Genomic DNA, 16,084 nt, shown 5'->3' on the forward strand with positions numbered 1-16,084 from the left:
ATTTTACTATAAACACGTGACATGGGCAGTGCATCAGGGTTTGTGTTTTTAGTTGTACACAACCTGGCCATCATTGGAAACACATAACAACAGCTGTGACTGTAGAAGGTAATAATTGCAAGGTAGCTCATGTGTACTTGTATCTGTGCACACTTTCCTCTGCTGCTACAGAGCAGTGGCCAGCTAGACCTGAACAATGGTAGCAATGCCAGCACTTCAAGCAGTGGGGTGGGGTCATCCTCATAGATAATATAAGAAAATAGAGTGACAAACTGGGCATACAAATCTTATACTATTAGAAAAAACTATACAGGTTAGGCAGCAATGGAAAGAAGATCCAGGAGTACCACCTACAAGCTTCAGCATTTGAGAGTCTGTAGGAAAGAGTCATCTTTATTGACATTTTTCAAAAAAATTCAAAATGGCAATTTCTGCATGGCGTTTGAGTTGATAAATCTGGAATGAACATTGCTGTTACTATCTAATCAATTCTTCACAGTTTGCAAATTATAAAATGTTATGGTTAGGTAACGTTTATCAAGTTCAAGGACTCCATTGTTCTGCTGTAAAACGACATGGGCCAGACATGTCATTTTGCTACTCTGCCGTTTTCCGGAGGGTTAAAAGATATCAATCAATCAATCAGAGTATTTGTAAAGAGCACTACTCACCCGTGAGGGTCTCAAGGCGTTGAAGGGGGGGGGCTGCTACTGCTCAAACAGCCATGTCTTGAGGTGTCTCCTGAAGGTAAGTAGGTCCTGTGTCTGACATAGGTGGGTGGGAAGAGTGTTCCATGTCTTGGCGGCGAGGTGGGAGAACGATATGCCGCCGCTGGATATTCTGTGGATGCGTGGGATGGTGGCGAAGGTAAGGTCGGTGGAGCAAAGCTGTCAGGTTGGGGTGTAGGAGAGCCGTCTGTTGAGGTATTCTGGTCCCGTGTTGTGCAGGGCCTTGTGAGCGTGGGTGAGAAGTTTGAACGTGATTCTCTTGTTGACGGGGAGCCAGTGTAGGTCGCTCTGGTGGGCTGTGATGTGGCAGTGACAGTGAATATCCAGGATGAGGCGGGCGGAGGCGTTCTTTATACGTTGCAGTCTTTTTTGGAGCTTGTCTGTGGTTCCTGCGTAGAGGGCACTGCCGTAGTCCAATTTGCTGCTTACGAGGGCTTGGGTGACCATCCTTCTGGTTTCAGTGGGGATCCATTTGTAGATCTTATGAAGCATGCAGAGGGTGTTGAAGCAGGAGGAGGAGATGGCGTTGACTTGCTGGGTCATTGATAGTGATGAGTCCAGGATGAATCCCAGGTTGCGTGCATGTTTGGTGGGTGTCGGTGTGGTTCCCAGTGTGGCAGGTCACCAGGAGTCATCCCATGTGGAGGGGGTGGAGCAGAAGATGAGGACCTCAGTCTTAGGATAGAGAGCTGCTTTCAGGGCAGGATGGGTGAATGTAAACAAAGCATACCTACCCTTGTAGCCCCATTCTAGCCCCACTAACCTGCGCATGGGACCGCTTTGAAGAATTTTGCCAGGGCTGATTTTGGTTTTAGGTCTGGATGTGCAAACTATACTTGTCCCGTGACCATGGATATTGCCACCCAGAAACATTAACTTGAAGGAAACATTGCTGCTTAACCTCCTTCTGAAATTATCTCGTCATGGTGCACCCAGAGGGGTGGAAATTGGCACCATAAAAAATATGGAAAGCGGTAAATGTCAAGTATTGCCACAGCCAGGAGGTGTAAAAAAGTCAACCACCTTCACATGTTACTTTGTGAGTAACCCACAAGAGATGACGTACTTTTCCAAATTAACATTTTAACTGAATTTGAATATGATAATTATATCCACTGATGCTCAAAACCCCTCCAGTCACACTTTGGGTCCATTAACATTTTCACATGAAGTTGCAATTCAGAGTATGAACTAATACCCCGAGTACTCCATCCCAGAGACATGTTGAACAAAATGATACCAACACCTACAAAATTGCTTATCTGTCTAAAGTGTGTGTAATTTCTCTAGGGCAAGCTTCTGCCACAGTTTGTGAAAGCAGTATATAATGATCAAATCTTTCTGATTACTCCGGTATAGGGCTGATAATCTCTTTGCCACCCCTGAAATGTGCAAGTTTAAAAGTTTATTGAAAAAGAAATAAAATAATAAATTTATCGCAAGCTGTCTCAACCAAACAATTTAAAAGTAGGTAACACTGTAGCGGCTATTTACCCTGCCACCAGGTAAATAGATAATTTACACTGCTATTTACACAACTGCTGGCTAAATAGCAGAGACTATGCACTATTTGACTGGGGGTCGTGTAAATAGGTTGCAAATTTCATAATTTGCCTGCTTGCTGACTAGATAGCAGAGATTATATAATATTTGGCTGGAAGTCGTGCAAACAAGTTTCACTGTTTATGCGCCTGCCAACTAGATAGCAGAGATAACGTACTATGTGGGCTGCTAGCTAAATAACAGTGATCATATACTAACTGGCCAGTGACTGCACAAACAACAAAGAGGTCTTCTTATTTACCCATCTGCCAGCTAAAATAGTAGAGATCACCAACTATTCATCAGCGAGCATGCGAACAACTAAGAAACTTCACTATTTACCTGGTCTCCAAATAAATAGCAGAGATGATGTACTATTTGCCCAGAGCCATGCAAATAGCAAGGAAACTTTACTATTTACCTGATTGCTGATTAAATAGCAGACATTATGTACAATTTGGCCCATAGCTCTGCAAATAGCAAAGAAAGTTCACTGTTTACCTGGCTGGCAACTAAATGGCAGAGATCAAGGGGAAACACCCGGAACAACGAGTCCTTAACCACGAAGTAGTGGAAAACGAAAGTGAAACAACGCTTTAGTTTTCCACGACTTCCTTGTTTTAGGGCCTTAACCACGCATGTGGGAACCACATACATGCGTGGTTAAGGCACAGAAGAAGGGAGTTGACGTGATGAAGGAGGAGGTAAGTTGGGCTGGGACTGGGGCTGTTTTTTTGGGAGTGAGGTGGGGGGCTCAGGGTGATTAGGGTTTAGGGGCGGGGGGTCAGTGTTTAGGTTTTAGGGGTGTGTTGGGGGTTTGTGGTGCTTTCGGTTTTAGGGGTGGGGTGGGGACTCAGGTTATTTTTAGTTTTTGGGGGTGGGGTGGGGGGCTCGGGCTGATTAGGGTTTAGGGGTGGGGGAGAGTGGGGTCAGGGTTTAGGTTTTAGGGGTGGGTTGGGGGTTGGGGTGGGTTGGCAGGGGCGACGCATGCTTATCACTAATTCCTTTGCCAGGAATGTCTTTACAATGAAAAATCATGGTTAAGGCACTTGTGGTAAAGGTAAAGGCATTAGTGATAACAACGAGGTTGTTGTTCCGACCTCGTTGTTCAGGCATGGGTGGTTGAAGCACTCGTTGTTTCAACATATAACCAGATCAAGTGCTATTTGGCTGGCGGGCATGCAAATAACCTTCACTGTTTACTCAGCCGGTGACTAGATATAAGAACACAAGGCCTCTTCTTTTGGCCTCTCATTTCACCTTGACCTGGTCATTCTCATCCTTCCTCTGACCCTTCTCACCTAACATGTCCCATTCCTAGTACACCAGTGCCTGCTCATGCTGGTCTTCTTGGACCACCTGGCCACTCGTTTTCTGGTACTCTTGGGCCTTGCCCTCTTAGCCCTTGTTTTCCTGATTTGGATCATCCTGGTCTTCCTGGCCCTGTGCCTTGTCTCCCATGGTATTTCTGCCACTGCACTGAGTGGTTAGGCCCTCTTGGTCCTAGTTCTCTTTGTCTGGGTCCTTCTGAGCCTCATCATTTTGGTCCTGTTTCTCTTGGACATCCAGAGTCAGTCCCTCTAGTCTTTCTGGCTCTGGCTGTTTTGGTCCTTCTAATCTTCCTCACTGTTCCTGCTACCTCTAGGCCCTACCCTTTCTGCTCCAGGTGGTATTCTGGGACTTGGCCCTATGGTCATGGTCCTCCAAGGACTACTAGGCTTTTATCTGGTCGCCTTAGCACAGATCCTTCTAATTCTCCTTGCTCTGGGCCTCCGGTCCTGGTGGTATCCTTGATACTGCCACCTCATCTTGTTTGCTTCCCCTAGTCCTTTTGGCCATAACCCTCATGCTCCTAATCTTCCTAGTCTTTTAGGACATGACACAGATCCTTCTGCTCTTTATCCTGTGCTTCTACACCAATTGATCATGGTCCTCCATGCTCTGGGCATCCTGGGCCTGGCCACCCTGCTCCGCATCTTCTTGGTCATCTTGTTCCTAGCCCTGTGGCCTGCTCCTCCAGGGTGTAGTCATCCTAGTCCTGATCTCTCTGCTAGTGATCCTCCTTTCCCTCCTCCTCCTGGATCTCCTGGACCTGGTACTCAAGGTCCTGGTCCTCGTTGCCCTGATATTCCTGGTCCCCCTAGTCCTTTGTTTTCTGGTCCTCTTAGAACTTTTCTTTCTGGCTCTTGTTTCCTCTCTGGCGTACTTGGCCGTGGTTGTGCAATTTATGTTTTTCATCTTTCTTGTCCTTCTCAAGATTATGGTGCTCATTACGACTTTGGCGGGGTAGACCGCCGACTGCCGTGCTGGCAGCCGCCAAAAGACCATATTACGACTGCTGGTGGCTTTCCTCCATTTTCCAGGTGGAAAACCACCAGCAGTTGTACTGGCAGTCGCGGTCTAGTGGCGGTTGCACTGCCAACACCACCACGCCAGCAAAACACCACCCGTCATATTTCAATTCGAAAAACAGCATGGTGGTGTTGTGTTACAGGGCACTGGCGGCGGTGCAAGCGCCAGGACCCATTCCCACCCGGAAGACCACCTCGATGACTAGGTAAGGTGACCTTTCGAAAGGGGAGGGAGGGGTTGTGTGTGTGCATGTGAGTGTGTGTCTGTATGGATTCCGGGGGCGGAGGGTGTTTTGTGTGTGTGAGTGAGTGAGTGTCAGGGAGTGTGTGTGGGTGCATGTGTATCAGTGTGTGGAAGTGTATGCGTTTGTGTGCGTGCATGTTTAGGGAGTTAAGTACAGGGTGCGGTGTAAGGGTGTTGTGAGTGAGTAAGTGTCAGGGTGTGTGTGTGGGTGCATGTGTATCAATGTGTGGAAGTGTGCGCGTTTGTGTGCGTGCATGTATGGGGAGTTAAGTACAGGGTGCGGTGTAATGGTGTTGTGAGTGAGAGAGTGTCAGGGTGTGTGTGTGGGTGCGTGTGTGTCAGTGTGTTGAAGTGTGTGCATTTGTGTGCGTGCATCTATGTGGGGGGAGTTAAGTACACGGTGCGGGAGGTCTTAGTTCTGGTACTCCTTTGTCTGGTCCTCATGTATTGGGTTGTCTGTTGCTGGTGTAACTGGCCTTGGTTTTCATAGCTTTCCTAGTCCCCCGATCCTCCTGCCCCATCCTGCTTCTAATAGTCCTCCTGGTTTGCCTGTTCCACATTTTTATTGTCCAAACTGCCCCCACTTTTTATGGTCCTCCTAATAATGGCCCGCTGGATCTGGACTTCCTAATCCCTCAGGCACTGGTTCTCCTACTTTCCATGTTGCGGGTCACCCTGGTTCATGTAGTCCTTGCCACCCTGATTTAGGATCCTTCTGAGTCCGACCTTCATAAACCTACTGATCCTGGTCCCACTGGTCCTGACCCTCAATATTCCCCCTAGACACTGTACTATAGTCTCTCCTGGCCCTGCTAGTCTAGGTCCTTTCTGGACGTTGTCTTCCTGGTCCATTTGCTTCTGGCCCCTTTGTCCTCCTTGATCTGATATCTGTACTCTTGACCCTCCTATCCCTCGGCCTTTTTGCCAGTACTGGTCCTCTTTGGTCTGTCTTCCTGGGTGTGCCTCTTCTGGTCCTGGTCATCCTCGTCTCTCTGGTTTGGTTGGTACACTCAGGAGCTTCTACCCTTCCTCGTTGTCATGGCCCTGGGCCTTCTGTTCTTTCTTCCCCTGGTCCTTCTGATCCTTCTGGCTCTTGTTCACTGGATCCAGATCCCCCTGTTCCATATCCTTCTGGCCTTCCTTATCCCTCTCACTTTGGTCCCCTAGTCCTGGTTCTCCTTCTCCTATTCTTCACCATCTCTTTGTTATTGGCCCCCTCTGGCATTGGTAACCCTGATCCTCATAGAATAAGTCTCTGTAGGCCTGGTTCTTCTTGTCGTGGTTCTTGTGGCTTTGGTCATCCTAGTCCTCCTGGTGATCCTCCGCCTGGCTCTTATTCTCCTACTTACCACCCTCCTTCTGGTCCTACTCCTTCCTTCCCCATCCCCTGCCAAAATGACGTTAGTGAGGTACAGCCTCCAAGCTTTTACAACAATGAGTGTTGTTTATCCTAAAACAAGAATAATTATATAGGATATGTTACTAACAACACACATTTGAGCCAAGCACAATATTAACATTAGTCATATACAGTAAATATTATTAAGTGTTATTCAAAAGATAGAAAACATTTATTTTCGATAATGAGGTGCCTTGGAGATGCCTGCTGTAGTTCTCTGGGATATCGTGTATGAACTACTAACAAGTATGAGCATTTTAGTTCTTATTACATCACTGTGATAGATCTTGCCACAGACTCCTGAAATGTATATTTAATTGATCCTAAGTGGGGCGAACAGTATGAACAAGTCTGTTTTTGCTCAAAGGTAGGTGATTGAAGTCCTTCTGTGAATTAACTAGACGCATTACTTACCTGTCTCCTGCTCTCACTTGCCCATTCCACAGAAGCCCCATTACTATGCCTCACTCAATGTACCTCCTGCAAATGCCTCAGAGCACTGTGCCCAAATGCACCAGTTGCCCCAATACCACCTAGCTGCCTGCAAATGCCTGTTTGGTTCTGCTTGTGTACTGCTCCTGTGTTGCCAGGTTTAAAACACTTAGAAAGCACAATCTCCCTTAAAAAGAAACCTAAACCTAGCACAAGGCCTTTCATAAGAAGCCTAAAAAGAGCCCAGCCCTAACAAATAATTGAAACGAGGATCATGAACATTAAAAAGTCTTGATATCTCATAAGTATATAAAACATTTATGTAACATGCTTTAGAACCACATTAATTTGTCTTTGCATACAGCAAATACTCCTAGATTGCAGTCCAAAATATCTGTTTGCCACGGTCCTGAAGTAGAAGCTTGATTGCCACATTTATTTGAATACTAAAATAACATAAATGTCTTTTTCAGAATTTATTTGACTGTGTTTTCATCTGTAAACACTTAAGCTTAATTTATGCAGTTACCTTTGTACAAACAATTGCATGTATGTTTGTATATGCACTTACTTTCAAATGCATGACATGTTGCATCCCAAATAAAGATGGCCACCACTCTACCATTGCATTTTGTCCCTTTTTTCCTATGGCCAGCTAAATCAAGACCTCCTTCACATTATTCATCCGGCCTCAGGTCAAATTGTACATCCACTCTGCTATTTAGTCTGTGACCAGCTAAACAGCAGAGAATATGTGCTATTTTGCCAGGCACTGGGTAAATAGCTAAGATTATTTACTGTTTGGCTGGCGCCTGGGTAAATAGCGACTTCCTTAAAAGAAAGATGGTGTCATACCCACCGCTATTTCTTTTATGCATACCTAATTAGAAACTGTATATAGTTTTCATAGTTTTCAAACAATCCTGGAAAGACACTATGCCATCAAACAAACAGTGCTGTATAATAAATGTTTTTATAATACGGGGCAAATATTAAAATAATACCAGTGCAGATGACAACTGCTCTTAAAACCTATGCAATCCGGATTGGCCTGACTCAATATTTCTGCTGTTTGCATTTCATAATTGGATTAGTGATGTGATGTCTCTTTTTCAGGGGTGTTGCACTATTGATTTTGTAGGTCTGTGCCGTGTATCTCTTTGTAACTGAAGGGAGAACTGTACCTTGTCGGTATCCATCATTAACGTTTTCAGAAAAAGCATGTAGCACCACGTTTTTCAACTGTGACCACCATTTTTAATTACTATCCGCTCTCAATATTTTTCTGTCATTGTGGATGGACAGACTGAGTACTCTTGTAGCCTGGACGTTTTTCAGAAATCGCTCATAGCTAATTGACACTCAGAGTGCCAGCCCGGGAGTATGGTTTCCCTCAGTTACAAAATACCACTCTGTTTCCTTTCTTTAACCACAAAAAGTCACTGTTTCGCCACCCTCTAGTTAGCAGCTGCTTAATATTTCATATGTGAGAGAACAATTTTTTTCATAGCCTAAATTGATGTAAGAGAACACTTGCCATTTCGTAATGACGTTTTTTCAGAGGAAACATCATTGAAAGACCGACAGTAGGAACAGGATTAGAGGAAAGAGCAGGGTTGAAACATTTTAAAGCCTTCCCTCACCTGAACTGGAATCTGGGACCGGTTTTGATGGTGACAGGAATAAGACGAGCCATGGCTCCCATGCGGTCATGACAAGCCTCACCTAGATTACTGTAAAGCTCTTAATGAGGCAGACAGTGCTAAAAAGTACTTCCGAATAGTGCAGCACACCCTAAAAAATAAATAACCTTTTCCCAGGCTGAGCTAAAACACCTACATTAGAGTATAGACATTTTATCATGTACATAATTTCCACCTACAACCACTGGCCAGTGGATTAAATTGCATAAAAACTTATAACAAAATACCATGCCTCTCCGTACCATTCCTATATCCTGCGTTATTACCTGTTCACTCTCTCTCCCTTCACACTGGCCCTTTCCAACTCATGTTGCAACTGTGCCTCTCGTCTGGGCTGTAGTAAAGCTTGTCAAGCGCAGCACTTGGAAATAGCACGGGCACATCAGCTCCCTGAACTCATCTGAAAGGTAGGAGATACAGGGCCCCCATACCTTTTCGAACTGGGGTAGGGATCCCATGGCCATTGCTGTCAATTTTTCCATCCCCATGACGTCCTACAGCTTGTGTAGCCAGTCCGTCTGTGAGGGCACCAACTCTGAGCCCCATCTAGCTAAAAGTAGCTGTTTGGCAGCTCCAATTCCAAGAGTAATGGCCCTGCCCTTCGGAGCCTTGAGAGGGTATACTCAACAAATTTAAAGCATTGACTTTGGTTCACAGGTCTTTGTTGAGCTGAGTTAAAGTTGAACCTATGCTCTACCTAAAAAACAATTAATCGAAATTCTATGTGAGACTCCTGGGATCCTGAATCACCTATCAAGAAAAGCCAAAATATATAGAGAAACGTGCACTCTAAATGTACATCTTCCAGGATAACAAACTTCCTCACTATTTTAATCTGTGTGAAGGACAATTCGTGTAAATCAACATATGATAACAATTTATCGATTATTTATGGAATTTAATTAACTGCACACATGTGTTAGGTGTTATCTTCAAGTGTTGTTATTAAGTATTTATTAACAGAACACTCTTAATAAAAAGCAGATGAATAGTTCTAATATGGACGTTGTAGCGAGTATTGTGTTTCTCTCGTTCATTTACATCTGGTAGAAGCATCAAAATTCCACCAAAATTACGTAGCTACTTTTACATTGAAACCAAGGAAAGGGGTATTTGCGATGACATGACCAAAAGCACCAGTGAAGGTTATTGGAGGCACATGACTTTGAGACACCAATCCTAATTACCCTCTTGATTGATGATGGAGAGAACCAATGTGTTCTTCTCTGCACATCAACATAAAATGACATCCCTCACTCCACTTTACTACTCAGTCTGCATCATTACCTGCAAGAGAGTAAACACAACTCTGCCACCAGAAATGTGATTGGTGCTAACAAAATAACAAACAATATCACCCTCATTCTCCAATTTAGGACGATATTGAATGAGCCTCAATATTTTTATTAGTTTGTCGTGGGTCCTTCTCTCCATGTCCTTAACACAGTTGCAACTTTCCTTCACTAGAGGGGAGGAGAACACAAAAAGGAGATGAAGAGGGAATACGAGTTAGCTGCAACAAACTGATGGTGGCATGCGGCAGATGGACAATATGATGAAGCAGCAGGCTGCAATCATTGTGCCAGAAAGTACTCCATTGGCAGAAAAGGAGAGGAGAGAGCGATAGACAGTCTGTAATTGGACCAAACAGGAGCCAGGGCTAAGTGGTAGGAATTTATTGAAAGCCAGAATCAAGTTCAAACAGAAGAAGATTCTCACAAATCTTTTTATCAGCCCAACATATCACTGTTCCAGGCATGTATCTGAGAGTGTGATCTCCGGGAAACATGATGGCCAGCTTCTAACACCTAAATTATGTAGAAACTTCTCAGCAAAGGCCAGAGGCTTAATGACAAAAGATGGACTGTCAATAGAGTGATTGACATGGAACTGTGAAATCACCTTTTTATATGGAAAAAAAATATGGTGAGGGTTTATGGTGGGTATAGGTTCTTGGGTGGGAAGGGAATTTTTAGGATTTAGGCTGGGTATAGGTTTTTGGGCGGTAAGGGAAATTTTAGGATTTAGGGTGGATATGGGGTTTGGGGTGATAAGGGAAATTTAAGTTTTAGGGTGGGTATGGGTTTTTGGGTGGTAATGGAATTTTTAGGGTTTAGGATGGGAATGGGTTTTTGAGTGGTAAAGGAATGTTTAAGGTTTCAGGTGAGTATAGGTTTTTGGCTAGAAAAGGATTTTTTAGGGTTTAGGGTGGGTATAGGTTTTTGGTTGGCAATGGAAACTTTTAAGTTTTTTGGGGTGGGTATGGGTTTTTGTAACCAGTTTTTTGTACATAGGGACCAGATGCTGAGCTCTGACTGCCAAAGTATTAAAGTTTTAAGTAGTGCAACAGATGACAAATTGTTTCCTTTTAAGGTTTTCATACATTGCTTTGAAAGTCGCTAATAATCAACTTCTGTGACCTTATTTGTCAAATTGCTAGATTGAGGGCTTTGGGATTGAGATGGAGAACCTGTCCATGATGCTAACCGAGCAAATCTGTATATCAGATAAGTCCGTGAGGTAAATGCAAGGCCATCTCCAAGAGAAAGGTTTACCACTGTTGATGTGCCTGTCTTAGTGCGGTCGTTGGTTCTGGTCTCATTTCTCACCCCACATCAGGGATCACTGGAAACCTGAGAAAAGCTTAGGCAGATGCCTCGGACCAGCGTATGGATGGCACACAATGCACCCCATAACTCAAGGACACATCAAATGCCATTACTCACCCACCTGCTTTGTTCTGCTCTTGGTAGTCTTTTTTTCCTGTGACATTTTGTGTTTGGTTTTGTGTTTTCTTCCTGGCAAGTGACATGACTTATGGCAGGTGCAACTTTTAATGTTTTCACGTTTGAGCCAGAACCAATACTCCAGTTTTTAACCGTTTTTTTCCCAGTGACAATGATTTTTTTATGATGCACTAAATTTGCAATCTAACACCCTAACCTCGGAGGCCCAGTAACCACTAAGGTGCGGGCAGCCAACGCCTGCTCTGAATGGTTTTGACTGTGCACAGAAAGGGTTGGCTGCAGTATCTGGCCTTTGACTTCCAGTGCCCAAACCACTGTAAGCGGGCAGCCCCCACAAGCCCAGCAACCGAGCTCCTGTTGGCTGACGTTTGGCCACAGGGTTAGGCTGCGGTGAGTGCACAACTTCCACATTGCACACCTTTGGCTCTGCAAACCTGGGGTTGCACTCAGGGCATGGTTTATAGCCAGGCCCTGCGACCAACCCACCTCAAGGTGTGAATCTGCCATTGATTACCAACATGGTCAGGGAATCCCTGATACCAATGCTCTTTAAATGTGCACAGCTGTTTTTCCCCTATTTTTTAATTAGGAAAATATTTTTCGATATTTTCCCATTTTAGTGAAAGTCATGATTTTCATAAAAAAGCTAATCTGAGCAAAATGTTTTGCTGGGTACAGATTCGATGTTTTTTTAATAAAATCACAATTTTATTGCATCTAACCCATTTTTGTCTTTTAGGCTAGTTTTCCACACTTCCAGGTATCCTCATGGGGTTGGCACCTCTCCTGGTGCCCTACCCATGGCAGTGGAATTTGTTTCCCATTATGTGAAAATTTGTCATAAATTGTGAATTTCAAGATGGTGGGGAAATCCCATTCATCAGCCCTTTACATCTGAGAAAACATTCAAATCTGATTTTCTAGTTTGTGATTTTATGTATTCCCCACTTAAAACCATTTTAATATGGCAATTTGTTAAAATGCTTATGTCTCAAAAAAGTACTGAATATATTTACACCAAACCGATGAAAGCACTCAGTAAATCTACATTCATGCTAAGATTGCTGCAAATTTGTGCAGTGGTTTTGGCTGTAAGCATGAGCGAAAATTCCTGTGGGGGCTAAAACACCTTGCTTTACATACCTCCTTCCCCTTAACATTTGTCCCCTCCACGGATCTGAACGAATATATATATATTTTATTTATGACTTTGTTTCATTACATGAGGCTCCGAGATAGGTTACCCTGGCTCTAGACCAGACCTAAAAAGCATCCATCTCTCTTCTCCGTTACCTCATTTATTGACTTTCAAGGAGGACTATAATAAACCTTGTCAGTCAGGTTTTTTTTTGTATCGGATGTATAAATGGGCAATATTAAAATAAATTATGGTGGTCATTATGAACATGGCAGTGGCTGTCATTACCGCCAACGGCATGGTGGTCCAGACCGCCATATTCTGAACACTGTAATAGGCCTTAAGAAAACTACAGAGGGCCTACTCTGGTCAACACACGAATTAGAAAACAAATGTGCAGAAGTCTATATTATACGTGAAAAGTACAGGCCTCAGTTTGAACATAATCGTCAATAAGGAACGCAGGGACAGAAAGGAGAATGAGGAGAGAGGCCAGGTGCAGGGTAAAGCAGTTATGATTCAGCCTAGCATACCACAGATAACTTAGAAGGACGCACACACACAAGGGAGAGTTTGAGCTACTTTCTGATAGCAGGAAAGGAGAATGGTAAATCACTACAGTCTAGAAAGGGACACAGTGTTAGATGTTTGTGTTTCAAGGCTGGCAGAAGGGAGGTGACAGGCCGTAAAACTTATGGAGTCTTGTAGACGTGTAGGGGGAACATATTGGTAGAGGTCATAGGGTAGGATTGAAGGACATTGTGTATGTTAGATACTATGTATGTAGTAAATCTGCTAGGACTGTATTTTTGTAACAAGCAGTCAGATAACGCTTAAAGAATTATCATTTTTGTTAATTGTAAGTGGGTGGGTTTTAAGCGCCCACTGAAGGTATAAAAATCACCCTGTGTAAGAGCTGAGTGGAGTGTGGCTTCAGTTGCAGAACTGTGCTGTACTCCAGGCCGTATTGTATTCTGTTTTATTTTAGTTATATAAATACTCAATTATTACTAGAATTGTGTCACTTCTTTAGTATTAATAAGAAATTTTATTACAACACAGTAGTGAACTGGCTGCAAAGCAGCAGTTCACAACCACCCATCGCCAGGCCAGATTCGGCCGCCGGGCCGACTGTAGGCACACTCAACCTGATGGTGGGATTTTGATCCCATTTCCACCAGGGATTTCCTAGCGAGATACCCCGCCAGGTAATCCCTGGCAGAAAGCATACGGGTGACAGGAATACCCATTCCTGTCACCTGTATGTGTCACGCCAGCCCCCCCCTTGCCACTACAACTAACCACCCTCCAAACCCCAAAAACCGACCCCCCAACTCTCCACCCCTAAAACTCCATGTAGGCCTCCCCAAGCTCGACCCTCACCATCCCCCCACTCCCCACCCCTACCTACAGGTCCCCCCAAACCCCAACCCTCTACATCCACATGCACCCATTTACCTACATGCACACATGCATACATGCACTCAGGCACACATCCCCCACGCATACACTCACACACACCCCTATGCACTTGCACACTCACACACACACCCCTCCTCCCCCCTTCCCTCTTGGAGAGCACTTACCTCTTCCGTTGCGCTGCTCCGAGAGGGATCGGGCTCCCTGAATGCTGCTCCGCCGCCATCGTCGCCTCTCCAGACACTGCCACGCCTATAACTGCTTCATTATAGGCATGGCGGTGTATGGTCTGACGTGGCGGTGAGGGTGGAGCAGCATCCACCCCCACCACTGACTGCCAGCATGGCGCATGACGGCCCTCACCACCATCAATGGCGTTGAGGCTCCATGCGTTATTATTTGGCGGGATGCGGCGGGGCATCCCACCAAGTTCATAATGGGGGCCTATGTATTTTCCAGGTTTCTAATTGGTGGAAATCCATAATTTATGTAACTCTGCAATTATCAGGTAATCTAGACAATAACTCACTGGTATGGCATCCCTCCAGACATATAGGCCTTCATTACGACCCTGGCGGTCTACAGACCGCCAGGGCCGTGGTGGCCGTCGGACCACTGCCCACGTGGCGGTCCGGCAGCCACATTATGTCCATGGCATTACCGCTACGGTCAGACCGCCAGCACTGCCACTTTTCAGCGGCCCTATGGCCTGGCGGTGCTGGCGGTCCGAATCTGTCAGGGCAGCGCTGCCCTGGGGATTACGACCTCCCTCTCCTCCAGATTTTACATGACAGTTGCCCTGACATGTAAAGGCTGCCGGAGATGGGGTGCAAGGGGCCCCATGAGGGCCCCTGCACTCCCCATGCACTTGGCATGGGCAGTGCAGGGGCCCCCATGGCCAGCCCGTCGTGTTTTTCAGACAGTGAAAGCGCAATGGGTGCTGGTGCACCCTATGCACCGCAACATTGCTGCTGGCTCAATTACGAGCCAGCGTCAATGTTGTGGGCTGATTCCCCCTGGGCCAGTGGGTAGAAACTCTGTTTCCGCCTGCTGACTCAGTGGAAAACTCTTAATAGGGGCTGCGGGAAGGGGACTGCACTGGTGGTAACCTGACCACTGGAGTTTGGCGGGAGGCCTTTTCCTCCCACCAAACTCATAATGAGGGGCATAATGCCTGTAAATTGGTTAAAACATTTACTACCCATCAGAAATTTTCGATTTTAGATTTAAGAGCAGCATATTTCTCATTGGGGTCTTTCTACAATGTGTTAAGCTTTATAATATGTAAATGGTTGCACTGATTGACATTCAAATCGTTGTGTGTTTGCTTTAGTGTATCAATATCCAAGCCTTTTCCGTTTTAAACAATGATGGTATGTAATAGAGCAAAAGTGGTTTGGTTTCTTTCTTTTGTTTTAGGTTGCAAGTGGACTGAGACGGGAACAGGTGTTGTATTTCAGCCAGATGTTGTCAGCAGTCTAGTGACCTGGCAGGACGGGCGCTGCAGCAAAGAGTTCCTTAATTCTCTTCCACAGCCCCAATCCCATCTGAGTGTGGCAACAGGATTTGGGTGTGCGACAATCTACTGGTACCTCAAGAACAGGTAACAAAAAGTGGGCATTTACAGTTCATCCAGCCATTCACATTCCCAGACCATTTATGTTTGTTACCTTAGGGCATAGCCTTCTATAGAGTCTAATTTGTTTTTCCAACCACGTTTATATTCCACTTTGTTCTCCCTGTACATTATCTTTTTAGTGAGTAATGGATAAAAACCAAAAACATACAAGTTGACGTATTGCTAACAATAAACATAGGTTGGACTTTGGTTTTACAATGTTCAACCATTGGCTTTCGTCGATCATCCTCGTCAAGTCTTTGTCTTGAGACATTGTGAAGCATGTGTTGTCTCAGCCCACTGGTGTAGTGATCTCTCATCTAATGCTGTTGGCTGTTTGAGTCTGTCCTATCACCTTCTCTGGATTGGTTCCATTGAACCCTCTCTGTTGAATCCTGTTGACTCCATACCGTGTCACTGTTATGTGCTAATTTGCTACATGTGCTCCTACATTGAACCCAGACCTATTAGCTTTGCCAATGTTTCTGTATTATTTTTGTCAGTGCTTTACTTTTATAAGCTTTTTTAGCACCATGTCTTCTACTTCTATCATTACATTTCACCTATCCAGTATTTAAGCTTGCTATCATGTGTTTTTATAAAACAATTTATGTGTTATGGTGAGGCCACAGGAGGGACTAGATTTCTTAGGATGGGTGCATGCAGTGTTTTCATAGATTACAACAACGGTGCTGCAACATGGCCTAGTGGAAGTGGGATGACTTCTGGTTACTCCTGGCAACAGGAAATCTGAGGCCTTGTG

General features: G+C 44.9%; 1 protein-coding gene across 3 annotated transcripts in view; it reads left to right on the plus strand.

Moving 5' to 3' along the window:
• Nucleotides 1-16,084, plus strand: part of SHPK (sedoheptulokinase) — a 130,635-nt gene that overhangs the window by 57,954 nt on the left and 56,597 nt on the right. For all 3 annotated transcript variants that reach the window (XM_069226344.1, XM_069226345.1, XM_069226346.1), the window contains one exon: nucleotides 15,123-15,306. In XM_069226344.1, the coding sequence (XP_069082445.1) occupies nucleotides 15,123-15,306 (184 nt within the window). The remainder of the gene's footprint in view (nucleotides 1-15,122; nucleotides 15,307-16,084) is intronic.

Source organism: Pleurodeles waltl, chromosome 3_1 (genome assembly GCF_031143425.1).
Source record: "Pleurodeles waltl isolate 20211129_DDA chromosome 3_1, aPleWal1.hap1.20221129, whole genome shotgun sequence".
Taxonomy (NCBI): Eukaryota; Metazoa; Chordata; class Amphibia; order Caudata; family Salamandridae; genus Pleurodeles; species Pleurodeles waltl.